The sequence below is a fragment of the Balaenoptera borealis genome, assembly GCF_965194805.1.
Source record: "Balaenoptera borealis genome assembly, chromosome: 9".
NCBI lineage: Eukaryota > Metazoa > Chordata > Mammalia > Artiodactyla > Balaenopteridae > Balaenoptera > Balaenoptera borealis.
The window spans coordinates 108,842,756-108,865,279 of NC_138873.1; the positions used below are offsets into that span (position 1 = coordinate 108,842,756).

At 37.3% G+C, this 22,524-nt stretch overlaps 1 protein-coding gene across 18 annotated transcripts in view; it reads left to right on the plus strand.

Annotated features, from left to right (window-relative positions):
- FAM135A (family with sequence similarity 135 member A) overlaps positions 1-22,524 on the plus strand; it is a 121,266-nt gene that overhangs the window by 6,927 nt on the left and 91,815 nt on the right. For 8 of the 18 annotated variants that reach the window (XM_082404980.1, XM_082404974.1, XM_082404961.1 and 5 more), the window contains exons 2-4: positions 9,286-9,375; positions 10,784-10,899; positions 20,226-20,420. In XM_082404980.1, the coding sequence (XP_082261106.1) occupies positions 10,823-10,899; positions 20,226-20,420 (272 nt within the window). In that variant the 5' untranslated portion in view covers positions 9,286-9,375; positions 10,784-10,822. The remainder of the gene's footprint in view (positions 1-9,285; positions 9,376-10,783; positions 10,900-20,225; positions 20,421-22,524) is intronic. The other 10 variants (XM_082404977.1, XM_082404975.1, XM_082404978.1 and 7 more) reach the window with 3 other exon arrangements.

Consider the following 22,524-nt stretch of genomic DNA (forward strand, 5'->3'; position numbering starts at 1 on the left):
TGCATTATCTAGTGTTCATCTGAAGAACCAGTGATTTTTTTTTTTCTAAAGCTAGAAGAAAAAGTGAATGTGCTTTATTCATTGAGAAATGATGTACTGATTGCCAACATGGAGCCTTTCTAAGGGTAAGTTGGTCCATAGGTATTTTTTACCTTATGTGGTATCTTTTGTACCTAACATCTGCGTACAATTGGGCATCATTATTTGGACGGTCAGTATTACAGGCTCTGAACCCATTTGTCCCATGGCTGCTGACTTGGGAATGAAATTCAGAAGCTGGAGCCATTGGCGCCATAATTGATAAAAGTGGTGCCTTTATTTCTTAGGTTGACAAAGGGAGTGTCTGGAATCTCCAGTTTGTTCAGCTTCTTTACCCTCGGCCTTAGGAGAAAGAATATCCTCAGAATATCTATTTTGGGCTCATAGTTCAAGAGTCAAGACTGTTAGCTCTTTGCTTTCTGAGAAAGGATCTCATCATCGCCTGTGGTCTCTAGTCTTTTTTAAGGAACCTCTGAACTAACTGTGCCTCTTAGTTTCAGATATTTCTGTGTCCTCTTTTAGGTTTCTGAAACACTCAGGAGTTCAGGCTGAGCTCAAAGTGTTTAGCTATTGTTTCAGGATGGGTATTGGTGGTACAGGAGCATCTCCCACATTTTTCCAGGTATCCACGCCTGGACTCCTCTTTGCGGATACTGTAGGTCTCAGCTGATCCGATGGGTATGAGAATCCCTGGTCTTAGAAGCTAGGCACAGTGCTTATGCACCCAGCACTGTTTCTGGGGCAGTTACTGTGCACTCTAGTGATTAAGGAGTTGGCTTGGCATTCCTAGACTAAGATCCAGGAGAAATATGTGAGATACGTGTAATTAAACATGTCCTAGGAGCTACATTTCAGAAAATAAAAACAAACTGATAAAATTAATTTGTATAGTATATTTTATTTAATCCAAAATTTATTAAATAAAAATTTATCCAAAATATTATTTCAAGATGTGATCAATATAAAAAACATATTAATGAGATATTTACATTCTTTTTCTGTACTAAGTCTTTGAATCCCAGTGTGTGCTTTACATTTACAGTATATCTCAGTTAGTACACTCATCTTTAACAGTTAAAGTAAAATACAGCCCATGAAAACAATAAAGTTATGTTTAATGAAAAAAATGTCTACACTGCTTCAGTGTTTGGATGTAAATGTAAACGAATTAAAAATTTTTAATTCAGTTCCTTGGTCACACTAGTCGCATTTCTGTTGTTCAGTAGCCATTGTGGCTGCTGGCTGCCATGTGGGATGTAGCGACTCTTGAGGGCCAAGGCCGTCTTCCGGTCTGCAGGTGACCGCGTTCCTCTGGGAATGGGCTGCCTTCCCCTGAGATGTTACAGGGGATTGTCGGGTTTGACTGTCAGAGAAATCCCTCTTCAGACCTAAGAGCCTTTCTGCGTAAGTTTCTCACTGAGTGTCAGGGGCAGTTCCTGTTTGAGGTTCCCCTGTGGCATCTTTGGATTGAGGTTTGTAGTTTACGCAGCTCAGTTCTTTCTTAGGGACCTAGGAAATGGCCCAGGCAGGGACTCTTCTTGAACAGACCTCTCAAGTTATTCTGTTTAGGCTACTTTGCCAAGGCCGGGAGAGCAGAGTGGACAGTCTCAGGTAAGCCAGGGTTCCCATAGCTTCAGAGGCGCAGATGAAAGCGACAGATATGAGCTGTCTAGCAGACTGTGCAAGAGGCCGTGAAGCTCACAGCTTCCGGTGGTGCAGGGAGGTCCTGGCAGCGGAGAGTCTCCCGGGCACGTCTGGGTAAAAGGAAAGGCTTCCGCTCTTCAATTTCTTTCCTCCTTGAGAGCGGACAGGCCAGGATTTCCCTGTTTCCTGAAAGATTCTTTACCTGATGAACTGAGTGGCATGAGAATCTGTGAGTGTCAGACATTGCAAACTTTGAATGAATTTTTCCTGTAGAGGAATTTGATTTTCACTACACAGGTTTTGTTCTGTCTGTGTTTGTTTTTTAACTAGCTGGCAACATGTAAAATTTAGGAGAAATTTAGGTGAAAACCTTTAGGAAAAACATTTTCAATATCTACTTGGAAATTTAGAAGCCTCTGATGGTGCTGGGCCAGCAAGGATTGTGTGGACCTTAGTAGCAATTACTCCCTTTGATGGGGAAGAGCGGTTTATGAGGAGAGGGTCCCACAGATCCCCCTGCACTCTGAGAGCGCTCTGAATTTTTCTTTCCTTTCTTTTTGGCCTACTCTTCTTTTCCTTTAGTTTCTTCTCCTTTGAATTTTTTTCTTCTACCAACATATAAAAATAAAAATAATTCTTTTTTGTTTTTTGGGGGGGAATGAAAAATAGATTTATCAGTATTACTCTGTACACATATGTTTCTACTTAGGGAATAATCAGTAAAAAGGGATGAATTGAGGAAAATTAGGCATCAACAAAAGAACAAAAAGCACAGCAGGATGTGAGAGGAAAAGTGAAGGAAATTGCTAACAGATCTTGGACTTATACTGGTAAAGGAATTTTATCATAAAAGTTTATTCGTGCAAGACTGTTTTCAATACATCAGTGTAATGATTCCTTTCAAGTCGGTTGGGTTTAAATAGGAGAAAAATACTAGTAGTTAATATTTATGGAATATTTAAAGCTAATTTCTTAAGTGTTCCTTAAAAGCTTAAATTAAGTGCCTGCCGTGTGGCAGGCAGTGGGGTACAGCTGTGAACAGCATAGTCAGAATTTCCTGCCTTCATGAAGCTTACATTTTACTGGGGAGAAAGAATGAAGACTACTAAGTAGAATTTTTGGTTTGTTAAATGGAGATTAGTGCTGAGGAGAAACAATAAAGGAGGAAAGAGATAGGGTGTGTCAGGAGAGAGAGTCCTGTTTTAGAGGGTGTGGCTCAGAAAAGCCTATTTGAGAAGTTAACGTTTGAATCAAGACTAGGAGGAGTAGAGTGAGTCATTTGGATATTCTGGAGGGAAGAGTGTTCCAGGGAACCACTGCAAATGCCCTGAAGCAGGAATCTCTTTGGTGTGTGTGGGGAATAGCAAGGAAACCATGTGACTGGAGTGGGCAGACTGGTAGGAGATGAGAACAGAGAAGTGATGGAAGATCTAGATTCTATAAGGTTGTCATACAATCCATTGTAAGGCACTACTGCTGAACGTGGTGGGAAGCCGTTGGGGGTTTGAATCAGAACAAAGAGAGACAATTTGAATTATTTTCAAATAATATATGTCATTATATAGCATTTTATATTATTACTGTATATAATTATATAACATAACTATTAATTAATATATGTAATACATAATATAAAGGATCATCTGTCTTCCTCTTTGAAAATAGCCTGGAGGGGGGATGTATTACTTAGGGTATAGGTTAGGTACAGTTGCTGTAATAAAGAGTTATAAGACATAAAAGTCTGAACAGCCTAGATAAGTTCGACATCTGTGCTCTATGAAACCATTCAGGAATCCAGAATCTTTCCATCTTTCTGTTTACCATTCTTCAGGTTTTGTCCTAATCTGTGTGGTCAATACTGGGTCACTATTAAGAAGGTATTCTGGCCTGTAAAAAAGGGAAGCAATGAAGTCCAGGGCAAAGAATTTCCTTTTAAACAAATGAGGCAGACATGGCATATATTACTTCAGTTTGCGGTCCACAGAAAGGATCGACTGGCCACGCTTGCCTCAAGGGTGGTTCGGGGACGTAGTCTCCGGCTGGGTGACCATTCAGCAGTGAGGAAGAGGAAAACAGAAGTGACAAGTAGTTGACCACAGTCTTGCAGTTCGGCACCAAATATCCATGTGTATCCTTCATCCTACCTATTGAAAACACTCTAGCTCCCTTCCCCAAAGGAGACAACCCAGGTGCAATCCTCTCGTTGCACTAATCCAACTAAGGGATCAGTACTTCCTGTCAGATCCACAAGTCCAGTGACCTGTAGACAAAACAGTTATTTGTTCCTCCCTTAACCTCCCACATACACTGAACATATCATGGTGGATCAGAAACAGGAAAAGAATAATAAAATTTTCCATTTGGGTAAGTAAACGATGAGAGACACATAGAGGTCTCTGGTTGAGAGTAATGCTGGGCAGTAATGGTGTAGCATCTGTTATCCTTAGTTCTGCTTTCTGGTAAGAATGCCTATATTCATTGCACTATGACCCCTGTCTTTGCTGTCTGGGTGTTTCTTCCTTATGTTAACCTCCATGACCACATCTGAAGTTGGTATTGAAAATTTCCCAACTTTGGAGGGTATATAGCTTTCATAGTCAGTTTCCTGCTACTGCAGGCTTGCTATCCTGCAAGTGACATGGTCACAGGTGTTTGTAGGTTAGCTTATAATTTCTCTGACAAATACAATTCTCTCAAAAATATAGTAGGAGTCTTTTATGTTTGTCTCCATTCCGTTCTGGTGCCAGTGACTATAGCAAAATTGTTTCCTGGTGTAGTTCTTAAGCCTGCCTTATTTACTGCTCTCTGTGCGCTGACCACTTTATCTCATTCTAATGGCCACTGTCTTGAAGCCATCTGAAACAGCAGGCATTGGGGGGGGTGGGATGGCAGCACCCTAAAATATAATCTTAGCCACAGCGCTAGATTCTTTCGTTTCATCAAGAAGTCTTAAAAGTTCTGCAAAAAATGCCATTGGTAATTTGATAGGGATTGCATTAAATCTGTAGATTGCCTTGGGTAGTGTGGCTATTTTAACAATATTGATTCGTCCAATCCAAGAACAAGGTGTATCTTTCCATCTGTTTGTGTTGACTTCAGTTTCTTTTGTCAGCATCTTATAGTTTTCAGAGTGCAGATCTTTTGCCAACTTAGGTAGGTTTATTCCTAGGCATTTTATTCTATTTGAAGTGATGGTAAATGGGATTGTTTCCTTAATTTCTCTTTCTGATAGTTAATTGTTAGTCTGTAGAAATGCAACAGATTTCTGTATATTAATTTTGTATCCTGCAACTTTACCGAATTTATTGATGAGCTCTAGTAGTTTTCTGGTAGCATCTTTAGGGTTCTCTAGAACAAAAAATTTTAAGACTTGTATGGAAACACAAAAGACCCCAAATATCCAAAACAATCTTGAGAAAGAAGAGCAGAGCTGGAAGAATCACACTCCCTGACTTCATACTATACTACAGAGCTACAGTAATCAAAACAGTATGGTATTGGCACAAAAACAGACACATAGATTGATGGAACAAGATAGAAAGCCCATAAATAAACCCACACTCTTATGGTCAATTCATCTATGACAAAAGAGGGAAGAATATACAGGGGAGAAAAGACAGTCTCTTTAATAAGTGGTGCTGTGAAAACTGGACAACTGCATGTAAAAAAAATGAAATTGGAACATTCTCTAACATCATATACATTTAGGATTAAAGACCTAAATGTAAGACTGAATGCTATAAAACTCCTAGAGGAAAACGTAGGCAGAACACTCTTTGACATAAATCATAGCAATATTTTTTTGGATCCATCTCCTAGAGTAATGGAAATAAAAGCAAAAATAAATAAATGGGACCTAATCAAACTTAACAAGTTTCTGCACAGTAAAGGAAACCATAAAAAAAAAAAAAAAGAAAAGGCAACCTACAAAATGGGAGAAAATATTTGCAAATGATGCAACTGACAAGGGCTTAATTTCCAAAATATACAGCTCATACAACTCAACAACAAAAAAACAAACAACTCAATCGAAAAATGGGCAGAAGACCTAAGTAGACATTGCTCCAAACAAGACATGCAGATGGCCAATAGACACATGAAAAGATGCTCAACATTGCCAATTATTAGAGAAATGCAAACCAAAACCTCAATGAGGTACCACCTTGTACCGGCCAGAACGACCATCGTTAAAAATCTGCAAATAACAAATGCTGGAGAGGGTGTGGAGAAAAGGGAACCCTCCTGACTGTTGGTGGGAATGTAAGTTGATGCAGCCACTATGGAAAACAGTATGGAGGTTCCTCAGAAAACTAAAAATAGAATTACCATATGATCCAGCAATCCCACTCCTGGGAATATATCTGGAGAAAACCATCATTTGAAAAGGTACATGTACCCCTATATTCATCATAGCACTGTTTACAATAGCCAAGATATGGAAATGACCTAAATATCCATTGACAGATGAATGGATAAAGAAGATGTGGTACGTATACACAATGAAATACTACTCAGCCATAAAAAATGAATGAAATAATGCCATTTGCAGCAACATGGATGGACCTAGAGATTATCATGCTAAATGAAGTAAGTGAGACAGAGGAAGAAAAATATCATATGGTATCACTTAAATGTGGAATCTAAAAACAATGTTACAAGTGAACTTATTTACGAAACAGAAATAGGCTCACAGACAACAAATTTATGGTTACCAAAGGGGAAAGAGGGGGGAGGGATAAATTAGGAGGTTGGGATTAGGAGATACAAAAACTGCTATATATAAAATAGATAAACAGCAAGGACCTATTGTATAACACAGGGAACTATGTTCAATGTCTTGTAATAAAGTATAACGGAAAAGAGTCTAAAAAAGAATATATGTATGTAACTGAATCACTTTGCTGTACACCTGAATCTAATACAACATTGTAAATCAACTATGCACCAATACAAATTTGTTTGTTTTGAAAAATAAAGTCTTAATAGAAGTCTTTGAGAAAAGTACTAATAATCTTATCTCCTGATAATGCGGGTACTAAGGACCCACATCTCTATATTTCCTTCCATCTTACCTTGCAAACTGGCCAGTTCTTGCCTGAGTAAATGCAGCAAAGAACCACTGACACACACAAATATTGTGGTTCTTTTCACCTACTTTCCCTGAAGTTCTGGGTTTTTTATGGGCACCAAGTTCTGTAAGTTAGGGTAGACAACAGTTTATGGAATGTTTTGCTCCATTATAACCAGGTCACCATTATCCTAGTAGTATGTTTCCCTGTTGCCTGCTACCCAGTGACTTAGCCAGTGCCACATATTTTAGGATTTTGTTGTGGCAGTACTCTAATTTTGGTATTAATTTCTGGGTTAAGGAAAAGGCTGCTGTAAAGGGATCCAAAAGTAAAATGGCTTAAATGAGAAAAAAGTTTATTTCTTCCCCAGATAACAGGCCTACTAATTTAGGTGGTAGGGATGCTATATTCCATGAAGTAAATGAAGACACTAGAGGGGTAACTACCAGAATGTTGGATCTGGGCTCAGATCCTCAGCCTTGTTTTAACCATTGTGCTGTACTTATGTATATTTATCTCTTCCTGGTGGCTAGTGAGCGCTTTGAGGTGTTGGGAACTTAGCTATGCCTGGATCTCTTGCATTTCCTAGCTTATAGTAAGTGTTCAATAAATGTTTGAATGAATGAATACCTGTTTTATATCTGAGTAAGTTAAGGCATAGAGACCTAAGCAAACTTGAGTCACAGGGCTGGAACATGATCTGAACCCTGCACACAAGAATATATGTACAGGGCTTCCCTGGTGGCGCAGTGGTTGAGAATCTACCTGCTAATGCAGGGGACACGGGTTCGAGCCCTGGTCTGGGAAGATCCCACATGCCGCGGAGCAACTAGGCCCGTGAGCCACAACTACTGAGCCTGCGCGTCTGGAGCCTGTGCTCCGCAACAAGAGAGGCCGCGATAGTGAAGAGGTCCTCGCACCGCGATGAAGAGTGGCGCCCGCTTGCCGCAACTAGAGAAAGCCCTTGCACAGAAACGAAGACTCAACACAGCCAAAAATAAATATAAAAATAAATAAATAAATAAAATATTAAAAAAAAAAAAAAAAAAAAGAATATATGTACAGGGGAAGCTGTCTTAGAGAAGGGGCTACTTCCATGAGATGGGGCATATCTTATATAAAGGTAGTATCGTTTTGATCTCCTTAGGAATAGTTACTGTAAAAATCTTTTGATGTGATTATTAAGGTTTAAAATAACAATTATAGAATGTGGTAAAGTCTATATCTGTATGATGGAGAGAAGAAAAAAAATGTATGAAGAAGAGAGAATGTGGTCTTTAACATTTTTAGTACCTAAATAATTATACCAAGGGCGAAAGACTTTTTTAAAATTTAAGCAATAAATATTTGGAGTGTGAAAAAACTATCCATAGCATATCCAGGCAACCTTTTTCGTCAAAATATTTTAAATAGCTCATAGCATACGTGTGTATGTATATACACACATTTCACATATCTGTGTGTGTGTGTGAAGTTTCAGAAATCACTCCACCAAGGGAAATACATATTTTTTTAATTAATTTTTATAGGAGTATAGTTGCTTTACAATGTTGTGTTACTTTCTACTGTACAGCAAAATGAATCAACTATATATATATATATGTATATATATATATACATATATATATATATATCCATCCCCTCCCTTTCGGACTTCCTTCCCATTTAGGTCACCACAGCGCATTAAGAAGAGTTCCCTGTGCTATACAGTAGGTTCTCATTAGTTATCTATTTTATACATAGTATCAATAGTGTATATGTGTCAATCCCAATCTCCCAATTCCTCCCACCCCCGCCTTTCTACCCTTGGTGTCCATACATTTGTTCTCTACATCTGTGTCTCTATTTCTGTTTTGCAAATAGGTTCATCTATACCATTTTTCTAGGTTCCACGTATATGCATTAATATACGATATTTGTTTTTCTCTTTCTGACTTACTTCACTCTGTATGACAGTCTCCATCCACATCTCTAAAAATGACCCAATTTTGTTCCTTTTATGACCCAGCAATCCCACTACTGGGCATATACCCAGAGAAAACCATAATTCAAAAAGATATATGCACCCCAATGTTCATAGCAGCACTATTTACAATAGCCAGTACGTGGAAGCAACCTAAATGTCCATCGACAGAGGAATGGATAAAGAAGATGTGGTACATATATACAATGGAATATTACTCTGGAATTACATAATTTAAAATGGTGAATTTACATCTTAAAAATTAATAAGCTTATACTGTTTTGGGTATTCATGAAGATTGTTTCTGAATCACTGGACTCAGAACGCACTCCTTTATTATTGTACTTTGAAGTATATACAAGTGAATCATAACAAAGATATAATAGTTAATATTTATATGTGAAACTGTGAATGAAAACATCTCTAAAACTTATTCCTAAGCCTTATGGAGGATATAGATCTTTTAGATAAATTGAAAATACTAAGTAACTAACGAAGCATAGGTTTCCTGAAAATGGACATTTTTATGTCTGCTATTTTGTTTGAGATGTTATTTTTTCTTTCTCATAGGGGGAACAATATTTTTTTAGCGAGAATCAGTAACTGGAAGTACAACATTGGTTATTTAATGATATTAAAATGAAGTTTTGATCAGCAGAGGTAAGAATATGGCATTTAATTCATAATATTTGCCAGATTTCTATGAAGAACTATTTTAAGAACTGAAGGGTCTGAGAATTTATCCCACGTGCAAAGTAACAAGTTAGCCTGCTGCAGCGCCATGGATGTGGGCAGGAGACATGAGATTCCTGGATCAGAGAAAATGATAGTTTATAGGCATGGCAATAGCGGTGGCTAGAGTATGAGGCCCCCTGCGTAAGAGTAGGTTGAGTTATGGAGGGGACCCCTGAACTGAGGAACCCAGATCTTTTATGATGGGCAATGAGCCTGCTGACTTGTGCCTCAGGGGAGACTTTATTACATGGCGCAGTAAACAGAGCTGCCCTTAATTCCAGTGTGAGACACTGTCTCTGACTCCTAAGACTGTTTGCTAAACATATGTCCTTGAAAAATACTCCGGAATAAAGACAGTCAGTGCCTCTGCTTGCAAGACAAGACTCTCAGAACACAAGACTCTCAGAATTGTCTTTCAACACTCTTACTCCAAACTGCTTTTTAAAGCATGTGTCACTGATAAGGATAATTGTAATAATGCTTTTTTGAAATAGTGTGAAGATGGAAACCACTGAAATACCCAACAGCAGGAGATTGCTTAAATTATAACATTCACAGTATGAAAGTTATTAACTAGGTGTTCATCAAAAAAGTAAAATAAACAGGTTATAAAATGTACATGTAGTTTGATCCTACTTTTATAGAAATTGTACAAATGTACACACGTATGAAGAATATATACCAAAGTATGTATTTCAATGGATAGACTTGTGAATATTTATTTATTTTTTTTTGCTTGTCTGTTTTTTTTAACCTCTTGAAAATGAACACTTTAGGCTTTTGTAATGAGGGAAACATTTTTTTTTAATTTAAAAATGAACAGTCAATTAAGAACTTCACCTGACAGAGAAAAAGCTTCATGAATTTAAATGGGAATTAAAGACTGTTAATTCTTTTGTTTTGACTCTGAAGTTGCCTTTATATGCAATGTAGAACTAGAAGAGAATAATTAGGTAGCTTAATTTTTTCTTCAAAAGTTACTGTTTTATCTATGATAAAGTCAGAACTTACTTTTAGCAATTTGCTATATTATTTATTATCACATAGTTGTCACGAAGGGAAACAAATCTTAGAAAATGCATTCTAACAGGGCGTATCTTCTAGAGTAGTGCTATTTAGTAAGTATTTCATTAGTAAGTATGTTTAGTGAGTATAGATTCTGGTGCTATATAGTCGAGTCAGGCTAACTTAGGAGCACTGAATTAATTAGCTTCATTTTTATTTCCTGCCTATGTTTCATACTCTGAAATATGTTTAATATTAGTGATTTTGTAAGTTGGCATTTTTATTGTGCTTCTCATGATTTTTTTTTTTTTTCCCTTCTTTAACCAAGGTGCTGTTACCAGATTTGTCTTCTGAGTATAAATTAAAAATGACTGAAGTTCAAGCAATGGTAGAATTCTCCGTGGAGCTAAACAAGTTCTACAATGTGGATTTATTTCAGAGAGGGTTTGTATTTTAATGTGAAAATTATATATTTTGCGTAAGATAAATTGTACAGTTTTCTTTTAAATTTAATTACATATTTTTGTTCCACCATATATAAGGAAAACAATGAGCTATGTTCAACTATTTTCTCAGAGAAATTTTATTTCTAAATATATATTTGAGTATATTCACATGGATTTAATGATAATGCTGGATATATTTAACATGTGTTTATGAATTTGTACTGAGCATTGAGAGGATTTTAATGAAAATGTTTAAGATCTAATTTCTGCTTTTTCAAAGCTAACAGTGTGTGGGGAAAATAAAACATATATACACAAAACACAAAATGTTGTAGGAACACAAAATGTTGACTCCTCAAAAAGTATATATAGAAAGTGCTCCGGGAATCAGAAGAGGAAGCTATCTTTCTGGGCTCGTACGTTAGGAAAAGCATAATGGAGGGATAGGATCAAGGTATGGGTAAGATTGATAGGCAGAGGATAAGGTGAAAGACCCTCTTAGTAGGAGAGTGCATCATGAATCAAGTCTCGGAAACAGGGATGAACAGGTTATTTTAAAGAGTAGTAGGAGGTTGGATATTCTCTAGTAGAGTTGTGGAAAGATAGTAAAGAGAGGAGAGGTTATGTGTGTGAAGGGCTTTTGATGTCTGGAGGGATTTGGGTAGCCATTGATGGTTTCCAAGCAGGGATGAAATTGTCACTGTTATTACAATCAGCACTTACTGACATGATGAAGAGCATGGTGATATTGGATGGAGGGTCGTGTAGAAGAAGTAGAGGCGCAGGGAGCAGTGGGGAGGTGCTCACGATGTCTCAAGATACAAACCTGAATTCCTGTGCTGGCAGTGGTAGCGGTGGGGCTGTGACCGACCGGGGTAGGATGAGAGAAATCTTCTGTTGTTCGTCTGTCTGTCTTGGCTCTGCCATCTTGTTGAAAAAAACAGACAGCTGTGCTCTGCTCTGCTCCACGTGATCTCTCAGGACAGCCTGGGCTTGTTCTCATGGCGGAGGCAGGAGGCCAAGAAAGAGAGCAGAAGTGGCAGGATCCCTTGTATTGGCACACTTGTTTCCTCACTGCATTCTGCTGCCTAAGCAAGTTACAAGGCCAGGCCAGGCCAGGTCTGGGCTGGTGGCTCTCTGGCCAGTGAAACTCAGTGTAAAACTTTATGGGGATTCTGTATGTCTGATATAGTCCATTCCATGCTCTGAAACCCACACCCACAATTGTTTCTTGAGACGTGACTACTCTCTCAATGAATCACTACTATTTGGAGGTCAGAATTCTGTGGGATCACGCCCTTTAACTTCCTAAAAGCCTTTTTGTCAAGCTGAGAATGTCTACTTAGACACTGCCCTTAACTCCTTTGGAGATCTAAGAAAGGGATTTACAGCCACTCCCTTGATTAGATCTTTGTAAGCAGTTTTATTTTCCTCCCCAGGAAGTCTTGGTTCCTCTAGATTCTGCTTGTGAAATGATCAGGTCTTTCTTTAGCTCATCTCTTTCTTGCAAAACCTTACTACCCTTGCTAGGAGCAACCAGGTGACGTTTCCAACATTCTGCCAGGAAATTAGCTTGCTCGAGTCCAAAAGTTTCTTAGGTACAGTGTCTAACTTCTTCTAAGTTATTGTTTGAAAGCATACTGACCAAAAGTTTATCACTACAAAACATGGGTCACTGTTTTTTCAGTCTCCTGTAGTTTCTGCATTATTTTTCTTGCCTCTGTAATTGTAGCTAACCGTTACTTCGGTCCCAAAGTCAGTGCCACATACTTCAAGTTTCGTTAGTACCCATTTTCGTATTAGTTATTTATTGCCACAGTAATGCAGCTGACGACAAACACAAAGCCTCAGTGCATCACAGCAGTAAGCATTTATTTTTGCTCACAGATCTGTGGATCAGCTGAAAGGTTCTGCTGATCTGGGCTGGCCTGGTTCATCTTGGCTGGGCTCACGAATTCACAGTCAGCTGGCAGGGTGCTACCTCGTGCAGAATGGCCCCACCTGGGTGCACCCAGCTCTGCTTTATCATCTCTCATCCTCCAGCTTATTGTCATAGAGGAGGCAGGGATCCAAAGAGAGAGAAAGAAACTGTACAAGAAGACGTTTTAAGACGTAGGCTTGGAACTAGCTCACTGTTATCTCCTCCACATGGTACTGCCCAAAACAAGCCATTAGGCCAGCCCGGATTCAAGGGATGGGGAGCTACACTCCACTTCTTAACGGGAGTCTCATTGCGAGAGTGTGGATACAGGGGTGGAGGAAGAAATTGAGGACATTTTAAAGTCAGTCTGCCACACACTTTAGCATCTTTTGGTTTTTGTTATTCTGTGAGGTATTTTGGGGAATAAAGAGTAGGATTTAATGAGTGACTCCGTGTGGAGGATGGTGCAGAGACAGAAAAAGCATAAAAAATATGTGTGTGGAGGGTGGATTTACGTGATCTCTAGGATTACCTAGAAATAGCTCAGCAAAGAAAAAAATGAATATGTGAATCAAATATGGCAAAATCTTTTTCACAGGTGAAAAATGGGCAGTGGGATATGGGTGCACTGTTCTACCTTTGCCAATTGAGAATTTTTAAAGAGAAGAAATTTGAAAAGATAATGCCGAAGTTTCGAATCACACTGACTTGGACAATATTAGTGATACTGAAATAAGCAATGAAGTTGAAGGGGGGCCATGGTGTGGGACTCAGAATTGGTTCATTTCCATATGTTGAGTTTGAGGTAAGATACCAAGTGGAGATAGTTCATAAATAATTGGAGGTTTGGAACTGGAGATAAGGATTAAGTGAACTGTTGTTCCATTTTATGTCAGCCGTTGTAAACATAGCACGTATGATTGCTGCTTTCATTAATTTTCTGTTATTCTGCAATCTAGTTTCCACATCCATTGAGGACTTTTGAACAATATTGTTATGTTACTGATCTTTCTAAAATCTAATAATTAGAGGCTCATTGTCTTTAGATATATTGCTTGACTTGTTTATTTGTAAGAATATTTTCAAGGATATAATTTACTCTTTTCTATTCTGATTTATCAGTTCCTGCCTTTTAAACGTTTTCTTTATGCTTCTTATTGAGTCTTTACTACCTTTGCCATAAGCAAGTTAATTTAGAGCTCGTGTTTGGCTGTTATGTTAAATAACTGTCGGCTTTGATAGATAAACAGATAAATTTATCTAAATTTATATTTAAATGTTAGGAAATAGAATGTATGTTTTCCAATTTATTTTCTGATTTATGAAATGACTGTTTAGGAGACTGAGATGAGAAACTTACAAATTCAGGTAATAAAATGCAGGCAGAACGCAGAGAGACTGCACGTTCAGCTCCTGACCACTGCAGTAAAGTGGGTATTGCAGTAGAGTCACATGAAGTTTTTGGTTGCTCAGTGCATATAAAAGTGATGTTTGTACTAAACCGTAGTCTGTTGAGTGTGCAATAGCATTACGTCTAAAAACACAATGTACATACCTTAAGTAAAAAATACCTTAATGCTAGAAAATGCAACCGTAACGTCAAAGAGCACCAATCATAGATCACCATAGCAAACATAATAACAGTGAAAATGAAATATTGCAAAAATTACCAAACTGTGACGCAGAGACACGAAGTGAGCAAATGCTGCTGGGGAAAATGGCACCGATAGGCTTGCTCGGCACAGGGTTGCCACAGACCTTCAGTTTGTAAAGAAACACATTATGTGCGAGGTGTAATAAAGTGAAGTGTAATAAAACGAGGTCTGCCTGTAGTCCTGTGCAGTATTTTACTTCAGTGTTTTTAAAATAACATCAATAAATATCTTACTGAACAGCAGTAGAGTCATAGCCCAGCAAGAACTAAATGGAGGTGGAGTTTGAGGAAGCACTTGTGCACGTTTGGTGATGGTCCTTGTCCTGCGCGCCCACAGTGTATAGTGTTTAATTTTGCCACCGTTGCTGTTACACGGTAAGGAACTGACTAGGCAGGGCCTAAGCTGTTGGCAGGCGCAGAAGAGAGAGAACATGTGGCATCTGAGTAGGTCTGTTTTTACTATAATTACACTGTTTTTCCTTAATGGTAAACCAATGGCCCAGATACTAACAATCTAAAGAAAAACTAGCTGTATTTTCATTTTAACCTATTCTGTCTTTTTTTAAGTATGGTAGATTGTAAACTCTGAAAAGAAAATTGAGACTCTACAGCATTGATTATAAATTTGATGTTATTAAATGGTATGTGGGCGTATGTCTTATATAAATGAGAGATACAAGAACTCAGTGTAACTAACTTGTTTTGAGTTGTTTATTATACTAGAAGTACATGATTACAAGTTGGTGGACTTCCCAATTGACTCTATTCGAAATTCGTTTATCAAGAGGGCTCCAAAGGGGGAGGAGAGATCGCCTTTTAAATATACAGGGAAAAATGTTATTTAAACACCTGTTCTCAACAGCATAAAGGATAAGAGAGTGGGATTAAATTGAAGCTGTAGCAATTTCAGTTAGGTATTAAACTGGAGGGGAAATTTCCTCTCTTTGGAGACCATTGCAAAATGATGAGAACATCTTCTTCTGGAATTCTTTAGGATATTGCTATTGAGTACTCATCTGCATAGGGTTTGTTACTAATTCAAGAAGAGGTGAGGCACTTTTGCCAGAATGTAGATTAATGCACTGCTTTCTTCAGTGAGAAACTCTTGCTAGGAAGAAAAAAAAAAAAAAAAGACTAGCTAAAACAGTGTGTTCTGAGATGGAGTCGGTTTGCTTTATTTCACTGCAGGTTGGTAACATGTCACAGAGATGCACCAGTGTACGTACCACATTTTAAAGAACACAGCTTTAGAATATCAGTGAATGGCTTCTAGAATGGAGTTGAGTTTAATTCATTTCAGAAGGAAGCAGATGGACTAACGTTAGGTATTCTCAAATATTTAGATAGTGTGGGAACTTGGGCAAAGTGTTGTATGTTTTAACATTCTTTTGTAAAGCAAGTGAAATGTTATCAGTTTGATTTGTTTCCAGGTGTGTTTGGGACAGTCAGCAATCCAGCATACTGCTGATAATAAAACAAGTAATGAGGGAAACGGCCATGGGGTGCAAGTTGAAACGATCATAGTAGTACTTTGTTATTTTTTATTTTCTTTCGCATGTGGTTTCCCATAAAACAGTTTAATTACATACCTGTAGCTACAACTGCTTTCCCCAGTCAGTCCTAGCACCATTCCCTTGTCATAAGCTATACTACTGCAAGGTGAATAATGTATTATGATTTGGAAATAAAGAAGATCAAGGATATGGACTTAGAAATTGTTTTCTTAGGTTTCAGTAACATCACAAAACCGTGGAGCTGAAATCCTCTTAGGAAAGGCCTGTAGGACCCTAGAAACCAGGTTCCATACCACAGTCTTTAAAGGCTCTGAACAAAGCAATCTTAAATCCCTTCCATTTATGATTCTGAGGTTGTTAAACTCATGGGAAGTTGATAGTTTGATTTAAAAATGATTGTCAGCCAACAGAGTCAGAAAATTTCATGCTGATTTTTTGGATTATTGACATTGATTACAACCTTGGAAAAAATGATCCCTTGTCTATAATGTTGTGTATATGTTGTATAAAGTTCACAAATTGAGGACTTCTGATTAAGTGGTGCTGATTGGACTCACAGGAAACCACCTCAAGTTTTCTTCAAGGCCTTCAAAACTATCTAAAATTGTCTGTTTCTTCAGTAAGGTATAAGAACTGAGAATACTATCTAAGAAGTTCATCACTTTCTCAGGTTTAAATGAATCAACCATTCTCTGTAGTCAGAAAAGTTAGTTTTCTCACAGCAATTTACATCAATTATTAGACTACTTCTAAATCTTTGGATTTCTCTCATTATTGTGTCCTACCTCATTTTAAAAAATCGATGCCATAGTATAGGTCTGCCATTTGTGGCCTGTGTGAGATAGGATGTCTGCATCCTTTGAAGGATCATAGTGATGGAGCATAACAGTCAGTGATGGAGCTGATACTGACTGAGTATACCAACAGTTAGCCAGTACTGGCCTTGAATGCATCTGTGTTTGAAGTATAAATAAATAGAAGAAATCAAATTAGGAACTGTGAAAAGAACTATAGAAAACAGAAAAAAATAGTTTAATATTAATGTTGTCAGTTAAGTAGAAGAAAATCTTTCCATTAAAGGACAGTTGTTATGAGAAGTGTCTACGTGAAAATCAAAGCATAAATGACGTGACTTCAAGGCAATGCAAACACCAATGGGAAGAGAAACATGAAACTTATGAATTTGTGTACTCGTTAACAAAGTGTACAATAATGTGTTTCCATAATAATGCAAATATGTAATTTAAGGAACAATTTGCGTAAAGAGGAATTTATTTATGGGTCAAATATTACTTAACCCAGGGACTATCTGTATGGATTTTATGAGAGTTCCACCTGTGAATAACAAGATGCTCTCAAAGAGGTAACCAGTAAATTCGGCTAGATAATAAACAATAAGAATAGATCTTTCCTGATCTTAATAAAGACTTTTTGACACAGCAAGTGAGCTCATTGTTTTCTTGACAAAATTAAAGAATGGATTTTAAAAGTTAACATATTGGGGTAAAAAGTTTATATTTCAAAAATTAAAGAGTTCTGTTAAGTATCCAGTTTCAAAAGATTTTACCTAAAAGGAAATAAGAATCTGCTCTGAAGCTTTTTTCCTAAAACTACTCATGATCCTACAATAACGCCACAGCCTCTTCGGAGCTTTGCAGGGAAGATGTAGTGACCCAAGTAGTCTGTCTTTTGTAACAGTAGGAAGATATTCTAAGAAAATACAGAATCTTAGAAAATATACTCTTTACTTACTCTTTTTGAATAAATTATTTGTGATATGTTCTTGAACAACAGGAAAGGGAGTAAAAATTTAGAACTCTAAATTAAGGAAGTTGTAATAGGAGATTAGCTTTGAAACTTATTGAAATGATAGAAATAAGTCAAAATAATAAATATATTTACAAAATTAAATCTTAGAGTTTTTAAAAACTGTCCATTTCAAACAGATGAGTGAGTTGGTTCTCCAGATTTATTAATAAAATATGGAAAAGGAGAATGACAGTGGGGGAAGTAATTGTTAAATTCTGCATCTTACATAAATGAAAAGCAAAATTTTAAAAAATGTCTTTCTGTAAAAACCTATACCTATATACTAATGTTTTTGAAAAACTTATTTGCTTTCTAATGGAATTAGAGATTATATGTGGTTATTACAAAAAAAAAAGCAAGTTAACCAGAGTCGACATAGCAAATGAAGGAATGGAGAAAGTAAGCAACATCAAAAACAAAAAATATAGAATAAGATGACAAGTGCAAACATTTAAAATTATTGTGACCATAAAACTCAAATAGTTTTAAGTTTTCCGGTTTAAAGGCAGACTTTTGGATTTTAAATCCAATAATTTTCTGTTTATAACAGACATACCCCATGTTTTGAGAACAGATGCCTACAAATTAAAAGTGCTAATTTGGTGAATTGAAGCTTTTATCATTATGAAAAGACTTCTGTATCCTAATAATGCTGTTTGCTTTTAACTCTGTTTTGTCTAATATTAATATTGTGACATCAGCTTTCTTTTGGTTAAAATTTTCAAAGTGGACCTTTTACCATTCTTTTATATGCAGACTTTCTCTATCCTTGTATTTTCAGTTTTTCTATTGTAGACAACGTACAGTGGGATTTAGCTTTTTCATTCTCTAGGGCACTCTTTGTCTTTTAACTGGAGCATTTGGTCCATTTATATTTAATGTAATTGCTGATATATTTGTGTTTATATCCATTATCTTATATTTTGTGCTTTCTGTGTACCCTCTTCTTTTTTTCTCCCTGTGCATCTCTTTTTTTTTTTTTTTTTTTTTTTTTTCATGTTCTGATTTCTGCCAAGATCTTCAGGTTTATTCTTTTAGAGAGATTTTCCTTGTGTCTGGCCTTTTGGGAAATACCAATCTAGGACCCACTTTTTGTTTCTTTAAAGAAAAGTTTAAAACATTTGAAAGTATAGTAAACACATATATACCTATAATCTAGCCAACAATTATCAAAGTTTTTTCTCCTTATTTCACCTATTACCCTCCTCCCCAATCTTTTTTTAGTATCTCTAATACAGGAAGACTTTGTTTTTAAAAATCTGCAAAACCATTATTGCACTTAAAGAAATGTTTAAAATAATTTCTTGGCATCAAATAAAACAGTGTTCTCATTTCTTCAGTCATCTTATAAATGTGTTTTTATAGTTTGTTTGTTTGAATCAGTATCCCTCCAAAATTTACAGGTTGTATTTGGGTGTTATGTCTCTTAGATTTCTTTTTAAATTTGTAATTGCTAGTTTGATCCAAAAGCTTGATTAAATTCTGATAGTTTTTGAGAAGAGTCCTTCATAGCTGATGCTGTGTCCTTCCTGTTACCTTATATTTGGGGACATAAAATGTCTGCCTCTTTTCATGAGATTGACTCAGGGATTGTCAATCTGATGCATCCATTATAAAGTTCCCCATCACTTAGTTGATAGTACCTATTCATAACTTTTGTCCAGAGTCATTATTTTATTTTACTAGGGCTTACAAAATGGTGATATTCTATTATTCCTTTTGCATTTATTAGCTATAATTCTGTGAAGAAGACTTTTGCCTCATTAACTATTTGGCTACTCTGAAATACAGTTTATACAGAAAGACATGGCAAATGTTTTCTTCTTTTCCTTATTTACTAGTTTTCAGAATATTGTGTTGTTGCTCTAGCATCTTTCAAATATCATCAGTTTTTATTTAGTACAGATATATCTCGGATATATTATGAGTTCAGTTCCAGACCATCGCGATAAAGTGAATATCACAATAAATAAGTTCACAGGAACTTTTTGGTTTCCCAGAGCATGTAAAAGTTATGTTTACACTTAAAAAAGTAAATGTGCAATAGGATTTTGTCTAAAAAAAATGCACATACCTTAATTTAAAAATACTTTATCACTAAAAAATGCCAACCATCATGTGAGCCTTCAGTGAGTTGTAATCTTTTGGCTGGTGGAGGGTCTTGCTTCAGTGTTGATGGCTGCTGAGTGATCAGGATGGTGATTGCTGAAGGTAGGGGTGGTAATGTGACAAAATAAGACAATGAAGTTTGCTGCATTGATTGGCTCTTCCTTTCACGAACCATTTCTCTGTAGCATGCAGCACTGTTTGGTATCATTTTATACACAGTAGAACTTCTTTCAAAATGGGAGTTAATCCTTTCAAACCCTGTCCCTGCTATATCAACTAAGTTTAATATTCTAAATCCTTTGCTGTCATTTCAACAGTCTTCACAGCATCTTCCCCAACAGTAGAGTCCATCTCAAGAAACCACTTTCTCTGCTCATCCATAAGAAGCAGCTGCTCATCCATTCAAGTTTTGTCATGAGGTTGCTGCAATCCAGTCACATCTCAGGCTCCACTTCTAGTTCTTGTTCTCCTGCTATTTCCACCACATCTGCAGTGACTTCCTCCACTGACGAGTGAGTCCCTCCAAGTCATCCAGGAGGGTTGGAGTCAACTTCTTCTGAACCCCTTTTAATGTTGATATTTGGACCTCTTCCCGTGAATCATGAATATTCTTAATGGCATCTAGAATGATGAATTCTTTCTGGAAGGTTTTCAATTGACTTTGCCCAGATCGACCAGAGGAGTCACTGTCTCTGGAAGCTATAGCCTTATGAAATGTATTTCTTAAATCATAAGACTTGGGAGTGGAAATTACTCCTTGATCCGTGGGCGGCAGAATAGATGTTATATTACCAGGCATGAAAACAACATGAATCTCATTGTCCATCTCCGGCAGAGCTCTTGGGTGACCACGTGCATTGTCAATGAGCAGTCACATTTTGAAAGGAATTTTTTTTCCTGAGCAGTAGGTCTCAACAGTGGGCTTAAAATATTCAGTAAGCCATGTTGTAAACAGACGTACTGTCATCCAGGTTTTGTTGTTCCATTTAGAGAGCACCGGCAGAGGAGATTTAGCCCTGGATTTTCAGAATGGTGAATGAGCATTGGCTTCAAGCTAAGTCACCAGCTGCATCCTCCCTAACAAGAGAGTCAGCCTGTCCTTTGAAACTTTGAAGCCCGGCATTGACTTCTCTCTAGCTATGAAAGTCCTAGACGGCATCTTCTAATAGAACACTATTTTGCCTACATTGAAAACCTGTTGTTCAGTGCAGCCACCTTCATGAATTATCTTAGCCAGATCTTCTGGATAACTTGCTGCAGCTTCTACAGCAGCACTTGCTGCTTCACCTTGCACTTTGTTGTTATGGAGACGGCTCCTTTCCTTCGACCTCATGGACCAGCCTCTGCTAGCTTCAGACATTCCTTCTGCAGCCTCCTCACCTCTCTCAGCCTTCAGAGAATTGAAGGGAGGTTAGGCTTTGCCCTGGATGAGGCTTTGGCTTAAGGGAATGTTGTGGCTGGTTTGATCTTCTCTCCAGACCGTTGAAACTTTCTCCATATCAGCAATAAGGTCGTTCTGCTTTCTTATCATTCGTGTGTTCACTGGAGCAGCACTTTTAATTTCCTTCAGGGCTTTCCCTTTACATCCACAATGTGGCTACCTGTTTGGCACAAGAGGCCTAGTTTTCTGCCTCAGCTTTGAACATGCCTTCCTTACTAAGCTTAATCGTTTCTAGCTTTTGATTTAAAGTGAGAAACAACCAATTCTTCCTTTAACTTGAGCACTTAGAGGCCATTGTAGATTTATTAATTGGCCTAATTTCAATATCGTGTGTCTCAGAGAATGGGGAGGCCCGAGGAGAGGGAGAGAGATGGGGGAATGGCTGGTCCGTAGAACGGTCAGAACACACACAACATTTATTAAGTTCGCTGTCTTATATGAGTGGTTTGTGGCGCCCCAAAACAATTACAAGAGTAGCATCAAAGATCACTGATCTCAGATCACCGTAACACATGTAATAATAATGAAAAAGTTTGAAAGACTGTGAGAATTACCAAAATGTGACACTGAGACATGAAGTGAGCGAATGCTATTGAGAAAATCATGCCAGTAGACTTGCTTGACACAGGGTTGCTGGAAACCTTCAACTTGTAAAAAAACAAAATATTGGGTTAGCCAAAAAGTGCCTTCGTTTTTTAAGTAAAAATAAAAGACAAATTTCTCATTTTCACCAAGAACTCTATTGAGCAACACATTCACCATTTTGTTCCACTATCTTCTGCCATCTATCAGGCAACTTCATAATTACATCTTCCCAAAACTTTTTATCTTTTTGAGCAAAGAACTGTTCTAGATGCCTTTTACAGTCTTCCAGGGAATTGAAATTTTTTCCATTAAGAGAATTCTGTAAAGACCAAAATAAATGGAAATCTGAAGGTTCAATGTCTGGTGAATACAGTGGATGAATCAGAACTTCCCAGCCAAGCTATAACAGTTTTTGCCTGGTCATCAAAGAAACATGCTGTCTTGTGTTATCCTGATGGAAGATTATGCGTTTTCTGTTGACTAATTCTGGATGCTTTTCATCAAGTGCTGCTTTCACTTGGTCTAATTGGGAGCAGCACTTGTTGGAATTAATCATTTGGTTTTTCCGGAAGGAACCCCTTCCAATCCCA